General features: G+C 42.2%; 1 protein-coding gene across 1 annotated transcript; it reads left to right on the top strand.

The window, feature by feature from the left end:
* The first annotated feature begins 1,388 nt into the window (after positions 1-1,388).
* Positions 1,389-12,139, top strand: dll4 (delta-like 4 (Drosophila)). The gene is made up of 11 exons (XM_055044261.1): positions 1,389-1,814; positions 1,986-2,246; positions 2,707-2,764; positions 3,388-3,651; positions 6,476-6,536; positions 7,695-7,825; positions 8,024-8,193; positions 8,285-8,504; positions 8,945-9,674; positions 10,408-10,516; positions 10,951-12,139. Exons 1-11 carry the CDS (start codon positions 1,761-1,763, stop codon positions 10,954-10,956), a joined length of 2,064 nt encoding a protein of 687 aa, XP_054900236.1. The 5' UTR covers positions 1,389-1,760; the 3' UTR covers positions 10,957-12,139.
* The last annotated feature ends 4,002 nt before the right edge of the window (positions 12,140-16,141 follow it).

Raw genomic sequence — 16,141 nt, 5'->3', positions numbered from 1 at the left:
TTATTATTATTATTATTATTATTATTATTATTATTATTATTATTATTATATTAACTACTCCTAAAATGATTTATTCTAAAAAGTTAGTGAAGTAAATGCAACTGAGTTGCGTTGCTATTGAATTTTGGATGCGCTTAGACTCTTATCACCCACCAGATGGTACAAGTGAGAGAAACAGGCGATCGGATAACAAATACTTTAAATCAAATTATAAAGACCAAGTAATGTGCCGTTGGAATGCTGAGAGAAAACGCAAAAAATAAGAATAAGAAAAATAGTATTTTTGAGAAATATAACAATCTTTTTGCGCTCGCATTTCGCCGTAAAGATTTTAATCGAGACGCATCTTTCCTTTTGATAAACTGGCTGATTCATCTGCTGAGAACCTGGAGCTTGAAATAGCCTGATTCTCCTAAAGGCCACAAGTAAGAGAGAGAGAGAGAGAGAGAGAGAGAGAGAGAGAGAGAGGGGGGGAGGAGGGGGGGAGAAAGAAAGGGAGGGACGGAGAGAGGGAGAGTGCTGATTTGCATACAGCTGAATAGTTATGTCTCCCGTCCCGCACAAAACACCCGCATGAGGGCGAGAGAGAGACACGCGCGACAACAATAGGAGGCACGCTGCTGTTAACCGTAAAATGTATGGGTGGGCACGAAAGGGCACACGCCAGGTACAAGATGAAACACGCCCGCGGCAGCAGTAAAAAGCAGTGATTTCACGTAAGCACCAGCAATCGTGCGCAAAAACAAAGTGTTGCTGATGTCTGTCTTGAGGGCATTGATCACATTCTAAATCGAAACACATAATTTAGATCGCATCGGTTTTTTGCCTCTAAAAGCACGTACAGTTAACCAACTACCCCACTGCAATTCAGTTGGTTGAACTTTGAAGTTAACTATTGGTTTACCGTTTAATCTTATTGCTGTTGCCATTGTCTGTGATCCATCCCCGGGGAGACTCCCATGCGCGCCCTGTCCGAGTGCTGTCTCCGGGCGGACTCATGGAGTGAGGGGGCTGATTAGGCGTGCAATTGAGTGGAACAAACTGCAAAAACAGCACACGAAGAAATAGCTACCCTAATTGAATTGATCCTCTCTACACTCAAAGTTTTGTCTCCTCTCGGATTGTCCCCTTGCGTAAAACATCCCAGTGTGCGCACTCGGTTGTAGAAATTCATTAACACATGTTCCGGGTTCGTTAATAGTGGTGGGGCCATTGAGAATTAAATCTGGATAATTGTTGTTAGGGTGGAAAGGAAGGGGGTTGAATATGTGATCGGGGGCGGTGCCATGTTGGGTGAGTGACAGTTTATGTAATGAGCCGCGCAGTGTACATCTATATATCCAGGAGGAGACGCTCTACGGTTCATTCACTAGTAATAAGGAGGCTGATGAACGTCCGTGGCGCACTGACGCACCGAGTTCAGCACCAAAACAAGCTTTGAGCCTTTACACGCACTCAACGGAGGAACACACTGTGGAGTATATACAAGGAGAGGACGCCTGCTGACCGAAAAAGACGCGCGGCTGTGGATATTCTGGTCTTCCCTCGGCTTCTGGATAACTTTGAGATTTGGGAACCGTTCCTCTGGACCCTTTTTGACGCACGGCAACAAGGAGCTTTCGCAGGATTTATGTGTGTTTTTTAGATTGTTGCTTTTGCCAAAAAAGCAAATCATTTTCTTGGGCTTAAATACTTGGGAGTAAGGAGGCTTTGCGGTTTCTGGCGGCTGGTGACACGGCTGCCCTGGAGAAACGAGAAGGATGGCAGCCTGGTTCACCTTTACCATCGCGTTCAGCACCACGTTAATATTACAGGTATGAAGGAGGATGAAGAATGAGGATCGAAAACAAGCGATGAGACGGTTGTTGTTTTGTTTTCACGCTTTCTCAAATAACGTCTCACTTTCCCTCCCTTTATTTCATTTGTTTTTTTTTTTTTTTTGTTTGTTTTTTGTTTTTATTTGTTTGTTTTTTACATTATTTTAGGTATTTGGTTCGGGAGTTTTTGAGGTAGATCTCCACGAATTTAAAAACCACAAAGGCTTGCTGGCAAACGGGAACGCGTGCACGCCCAGCTGCAGGACTTATTTCAAAATTTGCCTGAAGAACTACCAGGCTGTGGTGTCGCCGGGCGACTGCATCTTTGGGAGTGGGGAGACACCGGTGCTGGGGACGAACTCTTTCAGCGCCAAGGACAGCGGCACTTTACCCAGACCCATTCAAATCCCCTTCAAGTTCGGATGGCCGGTAAGGGCGTGGAAGGCGCGCAGCATAAATGCATCCATCCACGTTATTATTGTTTGTGTCATAGCAGCGGCCCCTATTGTGCTGTTTTGTTGTTGTTGTTGTTGTTGTTGTTGTTGTTGTTGTTGCTGTTGTTGTTTTAAACGGGAGAGCAGCTGTGCGTTTTGGGAGCGCACCGGTTATTGGTCCGCTCGTCTAATCCATGTCATTAGGTAATGCTCTGGCGACGACCAGATTGCGCCGCTACGACGTCGCTCACTTTAAAATCTCCAGGAGCCATACACTGTGCTGTATATGGTTCACTGTAACCCGCAAAAGTCTCCATACATCCTAACCGTAATACATTTGAACTACGACACAGAATCAGGAAATAAAAAAAATAAAAAAACATAACAAAAACGTTTAAAAGTTGTGAAATTATTAACTAAACAGTTTCACCGACTGCATGTGCTTTTCTCCTCAGGGGTCATTTTCATTAATTATTGAGGCCTGGCATTCACCTGATGGAAATCTACCTGTAGGTGAGTGCAACATATACTACCACAGGAGGGAGCTCTCCTTATTTTTTTATTTTTTTTTCCTTTTTCCTATTCACAGATACAAGTTAAAGCATATTTGATTCGAAGGGGCTGATTAGACATTTACTTGTAATGTTAAATGTGAATACTTTGAGACATTTTTCACGCCTCTGCGTCCCTTTATTATGAACTTCAGAGCACCTTTTTCATTCTTATGCCCAATACAATTGAACTTCCTCTAGTTTTATTTTTGGCGTGGGAAAGAGCTGTGGGCTCTTGGTGAGAATACACAGCGCCTGCCAAAAGCCCCTGACTACATCTTCCTGTATTTTACACCTTACTCTGTTCTGCCCTTTGGAAGAGGAGTCTGGGCCTGGGAATGTTTTTTTTTTTTCTGCTGACAGGAAAGAAAGAAAAGAGAAAATTTCGACCTGACTTTATCTTTCATCTCAGCTATATGGGATTTGATAAGGGATGCAGTGTGTGTGCTTGGCAAGTTAGTAAGACGTAACTGGATTACTGTTTGACCTCATCGTCACAAGACGGCGGCACGTTTAAAAAAATTTATAAATTAAACCATTTTGATTTCTTTTCTCTCTTTCTAATTGAGCTTTCATCTTTTACAGATACCAACAATCCAGACTTTATGATTAGCTTTTTTGCCATCCAAAGACAGTTGGGCGTAGGAACCGACTGGTCCCAGGACACACAAACCGAGAAACAGACGGAGCTGAGATATTCCTATCGGTTCATCTGCAACGAGAGCTACTACGGGGAAAGTTGTTCCAAAAAGTGCACGCCAAGAGACGATCGGTTTGGTCACTACACCTGCACCAGGGACGGTCAGCTGTCCTGTCTTCCTGGCTGGAAAGGGAAATACTGTGAAGAACGTAAGCCAAATCTTTTGGTTTCTCACCTGGCTAGCTCTCTTCTGGTTGCGATATGAACCAGACCAAAAGTCTTGGTCTGAACTTGAACTGCTGATATTTGTTTTGCCATCTAAGATCATGAGCCATTAGATGCTCCCTGTGCAATCACATGTAAGGAGCTTGACTTTCTGATTGTATTTATGCCAAGAAAAGAAGTCACAGATTAAGGTGTCATCCCCACTGAGGTCCAAGGAGATTTTCAGCCAGAGATTTCCTAATAATACCTTTGTCCGTCAGGCGGTTTTGTTGTGCAGTGCTCCTTGATGGCCCATTTCTATCACATAATTCTGAAATGTAACTGGTTGTGGGATTGTAAACACAACATTAAGCTGGTTGGAACCCACTTGACCACACTGCAGACCCACACTCTGAAAAGCCCCAAATGAGCCCACAGGAGAGCCCCTGATGTCATTTTAGTCCAAAAATACCAAAGGACCCCACCGCCCCCTTTCACCAAAAACAAATTAATCAAAGAGTAGATTGGAAGGAGGCACCGTGAGAGTAATAGCAACCATGTGCTGGATATGCGACCACACGGGTGACAGCGGATCTGTCATCCGTGTCACACTGGTGGCGAAAGAGAAACTGGCATGCGCTATTTTGACCGTGGCGCCAAATTCTAACCAGATGGGCTCACGTGTTGCAATTACGCACACACATCAATCGTGCGTGACTACAGAAAATATACATGGGAGAAGACAGATTGAGCATCTTTCAGACACCATAATTTCCCATCCGCTCCCACACTCCCATGCATGGATGTGAGCAAGACTGTTCATTTGGGTTTAGTGTAACTTACACTTAGAGACTGCTGAGCCGGCACAATGCAAAAGCAAACTAAGCAGCTGTGTAGAGGACCCAAACCAACAGGGGGCACCAAAGAGAACTAGAATTGTCATTGTCATGTGCTTTACAATGTACTTTTTTTCTAAGTAAATCAGAAAACTGAACAGGTTGACATTTTGGAAGTAGGTTACATGAACTAGTCTAATTAAGGACAAACTTCCTAATGGAGTATCAATGTTTTTGACACAAAAGTATCTCAATTATTTCTTTAAAGGTCCAAGTGAAAATAAAGGCATAGTCGGTTAGGTAGCTACCACTTTCTACCAACACAGCAACTAAGGCATTCTTTCTGTAAGATTAAATCCACATTTGTTTTGATATTTAAGTGCCATCAATCCATAAATCACATAAAGCAACACACATGTTTTTCAATGGTAAGCCATAATAATGCTTATGCAAGATGTGTAATGTATAAACATTCAAACATTGATGATAAAAACAGAGCCAGTCCAAGACACCAGGGTGTTAAGGTCCCTAAACCTGGGTTTAGTGTCCTTTGGTCTGCAGGTGCCCCGATGCATGGATTTGTAACATTAAGATAGAAATGTCAAAACTTTAAAATTATGGATCTACTTTTAATGACAGGTTAATAAATATCAATTTTATTCATTTAAAAAAAATCTCTCAAGTTTCTAATTACTTTGGATTTAAAATACCTTACCAATCACTAGTTGTAGCATTACAAAGAGAAATATTTGTGGGTTTAAGGAATTTTTACTTTATCTTTCAGTCATTTTTACTCTACGCAACAAAGTTTGTTGTGAAACATAACGCTATGAAAATGAGCTTTCAAACTGAGTATGTTTAAAAAAAAACATCTACTACTAACTATATATTTATTTAAAGAATGTGAGTTAAAGAAAAATACATTGTTGATGTTAATTTTTTTTTTAATGCACAATACTCAAATATTCAGGTAAAAGAAGTATTAGTGGTACTGTAAGAGCCTGTGGGTGTTAAATAAGGTTTTCCGAAGTAAAACTCTGCTTAAGGGAACATATAACATTAGTACTTCATAGCAATTAGGACCCTCATCTCACCCCTAATCAAAAGCTGTTCCTCGTGTTGGGCCAGCAAATTGATACAGACGCTGAACTTTTCATTTTTCTTACCCACCCTCGATATCCGTTTCATAATACGATTAAAGAAATCATTTGCGAATTTGCTATTCGTGTAAAAGACATTTTGAAGCGAACCCTCGTTCAGTAAGCAGTTTCCCCCTTCAGGGGACACTGTACGCGCGCGTGCCCGGTAACATAATCCGCAGGCGGGAAAGAAGGAGGTGGAGGGGGGCGCGAGCATCGATAGGAGGAGTCCGGGCGACAGCACGCGCCAAGGTTAATCGCGGCATTATTGTCCGCCACGCGCCACCGATGTTTAGCCCCTTCCATTGTTGGGCGCGCGGCGGTAGCAGCTGCAAATATGGCTGCGGCGGACCACAAACAACAATAGTGACAGCTGTCTGCTATTGAGAGCAAGCATCTGTTCCGGACTTAAAGCGGGCCGCTTTACTGTCAGCCGCCTGATATGTTGTCCTGCGAATCGGTGTCATGCAAGACCGGGGCACTTAAAACAGGACAAACAAACTATCTGCCCTGCCCTGCCCTGCCCACCCACCGCAGACCCCCACCGGCCCCATCCCTCTCTTTAAGGGGCAGCTGTAACTAGGGTGTGTCGGACAGGTTTAGATTCATGACCAAAGTTAAAAAAGACTAAAGCCTCACGCACTTAAACGTGGACACCCGCAGTGTGCTATTTGGAGAAATTACCACCTCTTTAGCCTTCATGGTTGTTATTGTGAAGTATTAAAGGATTACCTGACATCTTTACAACCCAGCAGTTATTTTTAAACAATTGTATTTTCCTTCAGAGTCAGTGCCTTAGCACTTATTTTTAAAAAGTGACTTATCTTTGTTTGTTTTTTTTCTTTACGCTGCAGCTATCTGTCTGGAGGGGTGTAGCGAGAGGAATGGGAACTGCTCCAATCCTGGGGAGTGTGTGTAAGTATCAAATATTATGAAGTGTTGAAATATGTGTTGGGACACAGGCTATGAGAACAGTGTTTGTTGCTTTCACATTTGCTTGTGCTTCTCGTCATGCATCATAGCTTATTAATAAGAGAAACAGCACCGTACTTGTCAGCATATTAGTAATATCTTTACCAATGCAGTCATCAATGTCCTTAAAAAACGAGATCTGAACTAAAGTAATGAAACAAAGACTGAAAAAGACACCAAAGGACGTAAGGTACTAAAACAAACAAACAAAAAATAATCTAAAAGAATCTATAACCAGCAAAATACATAGACTACAGCATGAAATTAAAAAAATAGTCACAGTCAGCATAATACTAATTATAAAAACACAGAAACTAAAAGTGTAGTTCACTGAGATTTCACCAAAACAACCATAACTTCCAAATTTGCAATTTATCTTTAAAATCGTGAAAAGAAAAGTAGTAGAGAAGCTGTTTTAGTGTAATCCAATAAAAGAGGTTCAGATCTACCAAATTCTGTAAATGACACGCTGCTCTCACTAACTTCTCCTCTTCCCACGTTCTCTTCCTGTCACTGCCGCGTCCCATTGCTCAGCAGCAAGAATAATTTGCACACTCAGCCCCATCCCTGGGAGAAATTCCTCCTCAAGTTTCTGCTGCTCTTGTTTTAGACATGAATCCATCATTTGCTGTGCAAAAACTGTCCCCAACTGGGAATAAAATACTTGAGATATAAAACAATGTGATGCTCCTTCTTTGGTTCAGGTGGTTTGGCAGAAGTTGCAGCACAGCGTATAAAAATAATATTGACTGCGCATAGCAATTGGTCTATAATTATAAGTTGCTTATTCATGATTTTGCATCACTTCAGCAAAAGTCTACTATGCAACTTGTCACTGTGCTGCAGTGATTTCAGTCATCATGCAGTATTAATGGGAATTAACTGTGATGGAACATCTGCTAATGTTGCAGAACTGCTCTCTCATTTCTTTAGGTTCAAGCCAGTAAATTCCTAACTAAACCATAACACATGGTTGTTTGCTTTTAATCAATCAAAGTCAATAGCTTGCATGTTTAAAACGGTTGATGTTTTGTACACAAAGAAATTTCTGATGTTACTTAGAAGAGAGTAATCCAGAAACATCTGTTGTCATTTCTCCAGATGCAGGGAAGGCTGGCAGGGCACGTTCTGCGATGAGTGCAGGAAGTACCCGGCCTGCAAGCACGGTACCTGCCAGCTGCCGTGGCAGTGCAACTGCCAGGAGGGCTGGGGAGGCCTATTATGTGACCAAGGTACGCCACACACAACTTTTACCACTTGTTTCTTTTGAGAAAAGATGCTCTCATATTACGAACTTGAAAGCATTAGTAAATTAGGTTTTCCCTAAAGCGTGTTCAGAACTTTCCACACACACATCAAGGGTAGGCAGCTCTTTTCCCTCCCTTTGCCTCTCTGTAAACAAACCCTCTTTTCTGCCCTCCCCTCTTCAGACCTGAACTTCTGCACCCATCACCATCCCTGTTTGAACGGTGCCACCTGCATGAACACAGGCCAAGGGAGTTACACGTGCACTTGCTTGCCAGGATTCACAGGGGTGAACTGTGAGCTGGAGATGCAAGAATGCGACAGCAACCCCTGCAGGAATGGAGGCATATGCGCTGTAAGTTGATTGAATAAGGGATCATACCTGCCGATTGTTGCTTCTGTTATTTGAGGCCTACTTTTTTTTTTTTCTTCTTGCATTTCTTAAGAATTTGGAGACCGGATACAGGTGCACATGTCTCCAAGGTTTTGAGGGTTCCCACTGCGAGCACAGCCTTCTAACATGTGCTGAGTCCCCGTGCTTCCACGGCGGCAAATGCTGGGAGAAAGACAATGGCCGCAGCTACATGTGCGAGTGTCCTCCTGGCTACACCGGACTCAACTGTGAGAAGAGAGTGGACAAATGCACGTCGCTTCCCTGTGCTAATGGTACGGTCTTCCTCTGATCTTTGGCCTCCCATACCCCCCTTTTCTGAACTTCCCCTTGCTACCCCTCTGTCTCACCAAGCTTTTAAATTCCTGCTGCTGGAAGCAGTGTGAAACAACAGGAATTGTTGAGAACTTGGTGTCTATTGTCTTCCACATAAACATTTGGCAGCTCGGAGCAACGGCTTGTAAATGTCACCACAGCTTGCTGCAGTTGCTGGTGAAAGGCGATAAATATCCAAATGCAGTTCAGTTTTGTGTCGTCTTGTAAACATGCAGCCCTCTAAGACGTTGTTCTCTGTTGAGGACAACAATGCACAGTGTTGTGGTCCCAATGAATTTGACAAAGATGTGTGAACCCAAGAGGGATTAAGTTCTTTGTGATTGTTTCTCACTATGAAAAGTCTACACTTAGTCATCATTGTCCATTTCATCCTTTTCAGGTGGTCTGTGTCTGCTCCAAGGCGGCATGCGCATGTGTAGCTGCCGCGCAGGATTCACTGGACAGCGCTGCGAGATCAACATCAACGAATGTGCTGGAAACCCATGCCTTAATGGAGGAACCTGCCAAGACCGAATAAATGACTATGCTTGCATTTGCCCTGCGGGCTATGGTGGACGAAACTGTGACAGAATCCTGGACGAGTGCTTCGTACGGCCATGTCTCAATGGAGGCATTTGCACCACAGGCAGTGGCCCAGGGAAGACTCCGGCGGTCTGCACCTGTCCTCCAGGCTACACTGGGCCTCGGTGTGAATCCTTTGCCACCTTCACCTCTCCAGTGACGGGCGACGATGGCTTCCAGTGGGTGGCGGTCTCTCTGGCAGTGGGTCTGGTTGCGCTGCTGGTTCTACTGTGCATGGTGGGATTTGCTTTAAGGCACATCCACAGGCAGGCGCGGGGTCAAGGTGCAGAAACGGAGACTATGAACAACCTTTCAAAGGTGCAAAGTGATAACTTGATCCCAGCATCGCAGCTGAAAAACACCAACCAGAAACTCAGTCTGGAGGTGGACTGTGACTCAGAAAAATCTAACTTTATCCACAAAAACTATCACTTGGACTCTTACAACTCTAAAACAAAGGATTTTAAGGACGAAAAGTCACAAGAAGATAAAAGTCTTATTTATGACAAGAGTTTAGAAGATAAAATGCCTTTGAGCAGAATGTACAGGTAAGGGGAAACACTCTTCCAAAATAACACTTTCGGGATTTTTTTTAAGGGACGTTCTGTTAAAAGGTTCTAAGCATTTGGCACTTTCAGTCGATAAATCTTTCGGCGTCTTAAAGTCCAGGAAGACAAAGCTAACGGCTAGTCCAGGATGGTCCAACACCAAAGCATGCTTACGTAACTCAAATATGAAAAACATCTTAGCAATTTGCGTAAATGCTATTTTATGAATCTTTTAACTGTAAAGGTTCACTGCATTATTATTATTTGTTTCTTTTATATTACTCAGTGTAAGTGAGAGCAACTTATTGGTCATTGGATTTATTTCAATGCGTTGAAGCCCCCTTTAATCTTGACCTTCTCTGACTAGCCATTACCTTTAACCCCAGATTTAAAACAAAAATAATAGCCAAGAAACACCTATATTGTTATCCACTACAAAGGACAAACTTGCTCTTTTTTAACTTTTTATGCAACCTCCCTTCAACGAATTTGAAGAACACATATAAAGCACACAAACCGCATCAATGATGTCCTGCTATAGTAGAAATGCTAAGAAGATTTCCTTCCTACTTAAGGCCAGGATTTTGTTTGTGTGAACACATCAGCTTGTTTTTTTGTTTTTTTACTATCTTGGAAGGAAAACTTTGCATTGTTCCTCACCTGCAGTTGCTAACACACAGTTGTCCCTTGTGAGTATTCGTACATTAACACAACTTTCACTTTGTGTTTGAAGTGAAAAGCCAGAGTGTAGGATATCTACAATATGTTCCTCAAGAGACTCCATGTACCAGTCGGTATTTGTTATAGCGGAGGAGCGGAGGGAGTGCGTCATAGCAACTGAGGTAAGCATTTTCTTGGATTTTAAACGCATTACTTTGTCCCAAGTGCACTATACCTCAATAATGATCAGGCTATTTATGGAAGAACTGTAGATTTTTGGAGTTAAGTTCAGGAAACCCCATATATATGCATTATTGGTTTCTGTAAGTTAGACTGAATGTTCTTTATCTTGGCCACATGATAACCTAAAAACCTTACGCATAATGTTTTCTCACACATTTTTGGCTCTGCTTGGTCTCAAAGGTGCTGTATTTTATTTTTGTGGCATTTGGCGGAATCCTTTTTATCTTTCCAAGTTAAATATAAAAGAGAATAACTCGTGAACTATTACGACGCTTGGAAAATCTTTTATTTTAATTGATTCATACAGTTCAGAACAACCAAATAGACTTGGCTTTTACTCTAACTTCTTTTCGCCTCTCTTTTTCTCCCACAGGTATAAACTGCGAGGGGTCAGAGAAGTTTTGGACGCATAACTGAGACACAATCGAGACAGAATGTAATGTTCTGGATTGTTTACAAAATGCTGAGAGGAGTCCGGGTATTGTTTTAGATGCTCATTGCTGCTCTGAAACACCGAAGAACTGTTGAGGGCCGAGACGATAGCCCTGTAAAGAAATCGAAACATGGCGGAAGGAGGACAGGGCTGACCGACCTAATGTTGACCAAGTGTTTGTATGCAGAGCGTGTACAATGATGGACCTTCCCCAATGGACGGAAGGCAAATAAGACTGACCAGATGCGGTTTGAAGATGGACAAAGCATCTTTGAAATGCTCGTTTAGTATCTCAGCCAACCTGGACAGCTAATAGAAGAAAGAAAGGTGGATATTTGCCCCTCGTATCTGACCTGGCCTTGTTTGATAATCATGACTTTGAAAGCCAACCAATCAGAAATAAAAGGTGCCTAAGATCTGACTCTCCAAATCACCCCAGCCCCACCTGCCCTATTGCTCCCTCCTCAATAATCACTCCTGCCAGCTTTGCCTGCTATGCAAGACTCAGGGTCAAAAGGAGTGAATTCACCCGCTGTCCCGGTCCAACGTCGGCAACAACGAGAGCTGCGAATATGCGAACATATCCCTTGGCTGTTCATCGCGTTGACAAAGAAAGGACTAGTTGGACTTGGTCAGCGCAAGGGTGGAGATTGTATGCAGCCCAAATTCACTACAGAAGCCTTAAAAAGAGGGGTTTCAATGCTAAATTTGTGCCCTTGTCTGTTCTTTGTTCATTTGCACTACCATAAAAAACCTAGAATGGAAAACAAGAGAACACTTCTTAATCAACAGGGATTTCATGAGAAAAACCACAGGAGCCCAAACAGTCAGCGCAGTGCCAGCAAAATCCCAGAGAAAGTGTGCATAGGAATGTATTTCTTATGCAGGCTAACTGAAAAGACAAAAATAACAGAGTCGAAAGGAGAAGGAAAAGACCATCACACCACTGCCTGCCTATAGTAAATTTCAAAAAAGTAGAAAAACCAATAATGTAATTTTTTTAAATGATTATTTTCAGAGTTTAATTTAAATATGACACTGCTCTTTATATGTTTTATAATATTATTTTGTATATAATGCATATTTATAAGGACCAAACTTCTGAGGAATAAAACTGTTTGTCACTAAATGGAAAAAAAGAAAGTTATTTTTTGAGGTGCTTTCTAAACAATGACGTTGACAAGAAACAATACCATGTGTTGTGTGCTTATTTATGTCTGGTTTTAAAGATTTTGAGTTGTGAAAGTCAGCTGTTTCCCTGCACTCACACAATTTATAGCACCTTTTGAAGTGAAACTCGGGGCTAGAATTAAAATGAGAGTCAAGATTAAAAGGTTTGTATACAATAATAATGAAATGTAAAAATAATTTAAATAGGGCAGATAGCTTTGACATCAACAAAACTAAATATGTACAATGTAGGCAGCTTATTGCAATGTGTAATTTAAATGAAAAAATTACGAAACAAATATTTAAGATTTTGTCTTCTTACAACAGAAGGTCAAGTTTCTGGTTACGAGTTATGGCAGAAAGGAGCAGGAGATGGATAGATGCATTGAGGTCTTGATGTAAATCATCCTGGTGTGCTAGCTAAAATGGTCTACTGTCAGACAGCTGCACTCACCCTAAGAGAAAGAGCGGGATCCTCCACATTGAGCTGAAGAGAATATTTGCATTGACACCAAGGTTCCCAACAGTTGCATCTGGAGCTTTATTTTCCCAGGACGTACATCTAGGCTTTGTACCAAATCAAAAACATCTGGCTTCACATATACATAAGGCAGGGTGTCATCAGTGTACCATTCAAACCTGTCACTATATGAGAAAACATGTACATCATAGTTTTTTGTCAAACAACAGACTCCAGCGACAACTAGACTGTAGCTGACTTGTTGACGTTGCAGCACCCAATGATTCTTTTAGAGTCGGTTCTCTTCAGAAGCAATGTTTCTGAAAAAACTACCCTAAACTGAAGTCCAGTTGTCATATTTGTCTCGGCAGACTTTACCAAGACATATTGAGTGTATGTTGGATTCATTGATTCCGATAAGATTCATTGATTCATTGATTCATTGATTCCGACAAAACTACTGTCGATAAGAAGAGGTTGGAATCAGTGGTGTCAGATGCAGCATTGAGGTCCAGCCCCAACACAGCGACTAGGTCACTTAGAGACAAAAAGCTCCCTTGCTTGTACCATCACTACCTCGAGTAATTCCTGGAAACGCTTTTGGCTCCTACTCCACTCACCCACCCTTTCTCTCTCTGTTTCTCTCTATCTCTCTCTCTCTGGCCCCTAAATTGGCTTGAAATTCAAATCCGTTTCCAGGGAAACCACCCCCTCGAGCTGGAAATGGTGAAACAAAGCCAAGGCGCGGGGCAAAGGGGAACCTCAAGCCCCTCACCCCTCTGGTAATGCTCGTATAGCCAGCCAAACAGATGCCGTGTGGGGGGAGCTCACAGAGTGAGTCTGCGGTGCCATAAAAACAGCAGCATATGCCATGCCTCTCACCTCGTGTGCATGACCCACACTGCGCATATACCTCCTCCCATAAAAAAAATAAAAAAATACTGAGGCTCTTGCAGGCTCCCCAACTGCCTGCTTCCCCCTCAGGGTTAGGAGCAATATTTCAATGCCCGGTACTATACCACCCACTCCAGTAAACAAAGCTGGGGGAGAGGCCCTGGCACGGGTCCCCCACGTCATCAGAGGGGAGGGCCAAACCAGATGGGAGCCAGTGAATCTGGGAGGAATCCACATAAATGAAAAGGTACCGGCTTTAGAAAAGTTGTCAGAACAAACTGATTAACAGCTCCAACAAATTGTTGCTCAAAGTGACCCCGTCTCGTCTTATTCTTCATCGCTCGTCCGGATTTTGAAAATGCCTTGTGCCTCCAATTAACAGAGATCCTGTAAGAGTCAACACCCACTAATCAAGAGCAATCAACACTCAGCACAGAATTTGTTTGGGGTTTTTTTTCTTAGCCCCCCTTTGCACACATCCTGTCAACAGTTTGACCTGGGCATCCTCATCTCCCAGATTACAAAACTACAGCAAAAACAACAGAAAAGTTTGGAAAAGGGAACTTCCTGCTCCGCTCAGGAAAAATATAGATGCCATCGCAATGATTAATCATCCAGTTAAAGCACCTCGTACTTTGGTCTGCTACCTGACCCAGCCTGATAGCGCTCAAGAGTTTCTTCCCATGGTCACCATCCTCACACCAATCAGCGGACGCACACACCCCCTGGTTCGCACTTGCTAGGGCTCTGCTCTTTGGCCTCTGGGTGTCCATAACACAGGCCGGCATTTTCATTGTGTTATAATCACAGCATCCTGTTTGTGACCCAGTGACATCAGTTCCTGTTTCCTCCTTGATTAAAAATTGCAGAACATGCCGGCGAGGGCCAGCGGTTTTTCTCACGCATCGCTCCCTTCGTTCTGCTCTGGATCGCACAGATGACTCAAAGTCTCAGGAAGCAACCTCAAAATAATACAAAGAGTTGCAAGCAAACACCCTCAATTAGTGTTATTTTTTTTTTAAACACTGAGGAAATTAGTAATTTTTTCTGTCATTGCCACAGCAACTTTTCCCATTTCGAATGCAGTTGAGGAATCTGGAAGTTCCTCTGTGCTCCTTGCTTTTGGTTTCCTTTTCTTTAAAGAACTGTTGCTTCCACGCAGGGGCTACAGCTGCTTGTCATCCTTTTTTAAATTTCTAATTTAGCATTTGTAGTTCTTTGATATTATAAAAATTCAATAGCTCATTAAACTACATTTATTTGTTTTTTTAGCCACCTCGTGATGGTTACAGCTGCACTTTCAAATTTAAGTTGTTTTGTGTGTGTATGTGTGTGTGTGTGTGTGTGTGTGTGTTTTTATGTTTTATTGTTTTGTTGTGTCTGATTGGTTTAACTTAAAATTGTGCTTTGCTCTTTTCTTTTTTTTTTGCTGTTTTGTTTGCAGCTGACTAGCATTCATGCCTCTCCTCAGCTGCAGTTGTCTCTTTAATTAACACTAGGTGTCAGTAAGAACCCCAGGCACAGGAAGGAAGTGGTCAGCAGAAGACCAAACCAAACTCCAACCCCTCTCATGTTCTGCCTATTCAAACAGCATTCGCCATGAAAAATCATTTCAATTACAAGAAAAGATGCCTTTCTGTATAAGTCAGATGAACCCTGTGGAAGATCTGTTTTTGAAACCAGATATTTGCTTCCCTGAATATAAAGACTCATCATTTTCCCCCTTCCGGAACCAACTCAGTCATTTGTTTTTCTGTTTTAGGTCAATTGAGACGACTATAATTACTTTTGTTAGCTAAATGCCAGAATAATTAACAAAAGACATTTTAAAATTTGACTTGGAATTAAGAAATTTACGTTTTATTGGGTGATTTGAAGGTAATAGCATAAAAATGAAAACAGCCTTTATTGACCTACAGAGGAGAAATTCTGAATTTGGATCAGACACGTGAATTTTCTTCCACAAGCTTATCAAATTAACTTGCTAGAATTTTGACCTATCCTTCCTGGTTGTCACTCAGACAGGTTTGTAGCCTGCCTTGCTCTCACATCATTTTAGCTCTGCATGCAAATTATAATGGACTAAGGATCAGATCAATCCAAAATAACATCTTTTACTGTCCTTAAGTGTTGTTGATGCCTCCATCTGCTTTACAGGTGAAACGGTGTTCTCAGACTTGCAACTTTATCCCTTTTTGTCCCTAAGAATGTAAAGGTGGTCATTTCTGTCCAAACACTTTGATTGATCATACTTCGATGTATTGCATAGACATACGGTAAAGTTCCATTCTTATTTAACGTTTAACGAAGTCACCTGCTCTGAGATATGGTGCACATGGAGATGAAAGAGCAAGGTGTGAGGGGCTGCAAGCTTGTGTCTCGTCGAGGGTCATTCAACCTTTCCTGGACTGGATCTATGAGGAGATGATACACTTGACTCGCCTCTTATTAAACAGATAATGCCACCTATTTATAGATAATCTATTTATTGAGCAGAGATGAGCTTGTACTGTTCACTGTATTTAAGATCTGACGGTAGAGGGAGGTATCTTGGTATGTTTTGAACAAACCCTACAGCTGTTCAGTCATCTCCTCGTCCAGAATGTT

This window comes from Poeciliopsis prolifica, unplaced genomic scaffold, assembly GCF_027474105.1.
Source record: "Poeciliopsis prolifica strain line A6 unplaced genomic scaffold, Auburn_PproV2 SCAFFOLD020, whole genome shotgun sequence".
NCBI lineage: Eukaryota > Metazoa > Chordata > Actinopteri > Cyprinodontiformes > Poeciliidae > Poeciliopsis > Poeciliopsis prolifica.
This window is presented reverse-complemented; position numbering and strand designations above follow the sequence as displayed.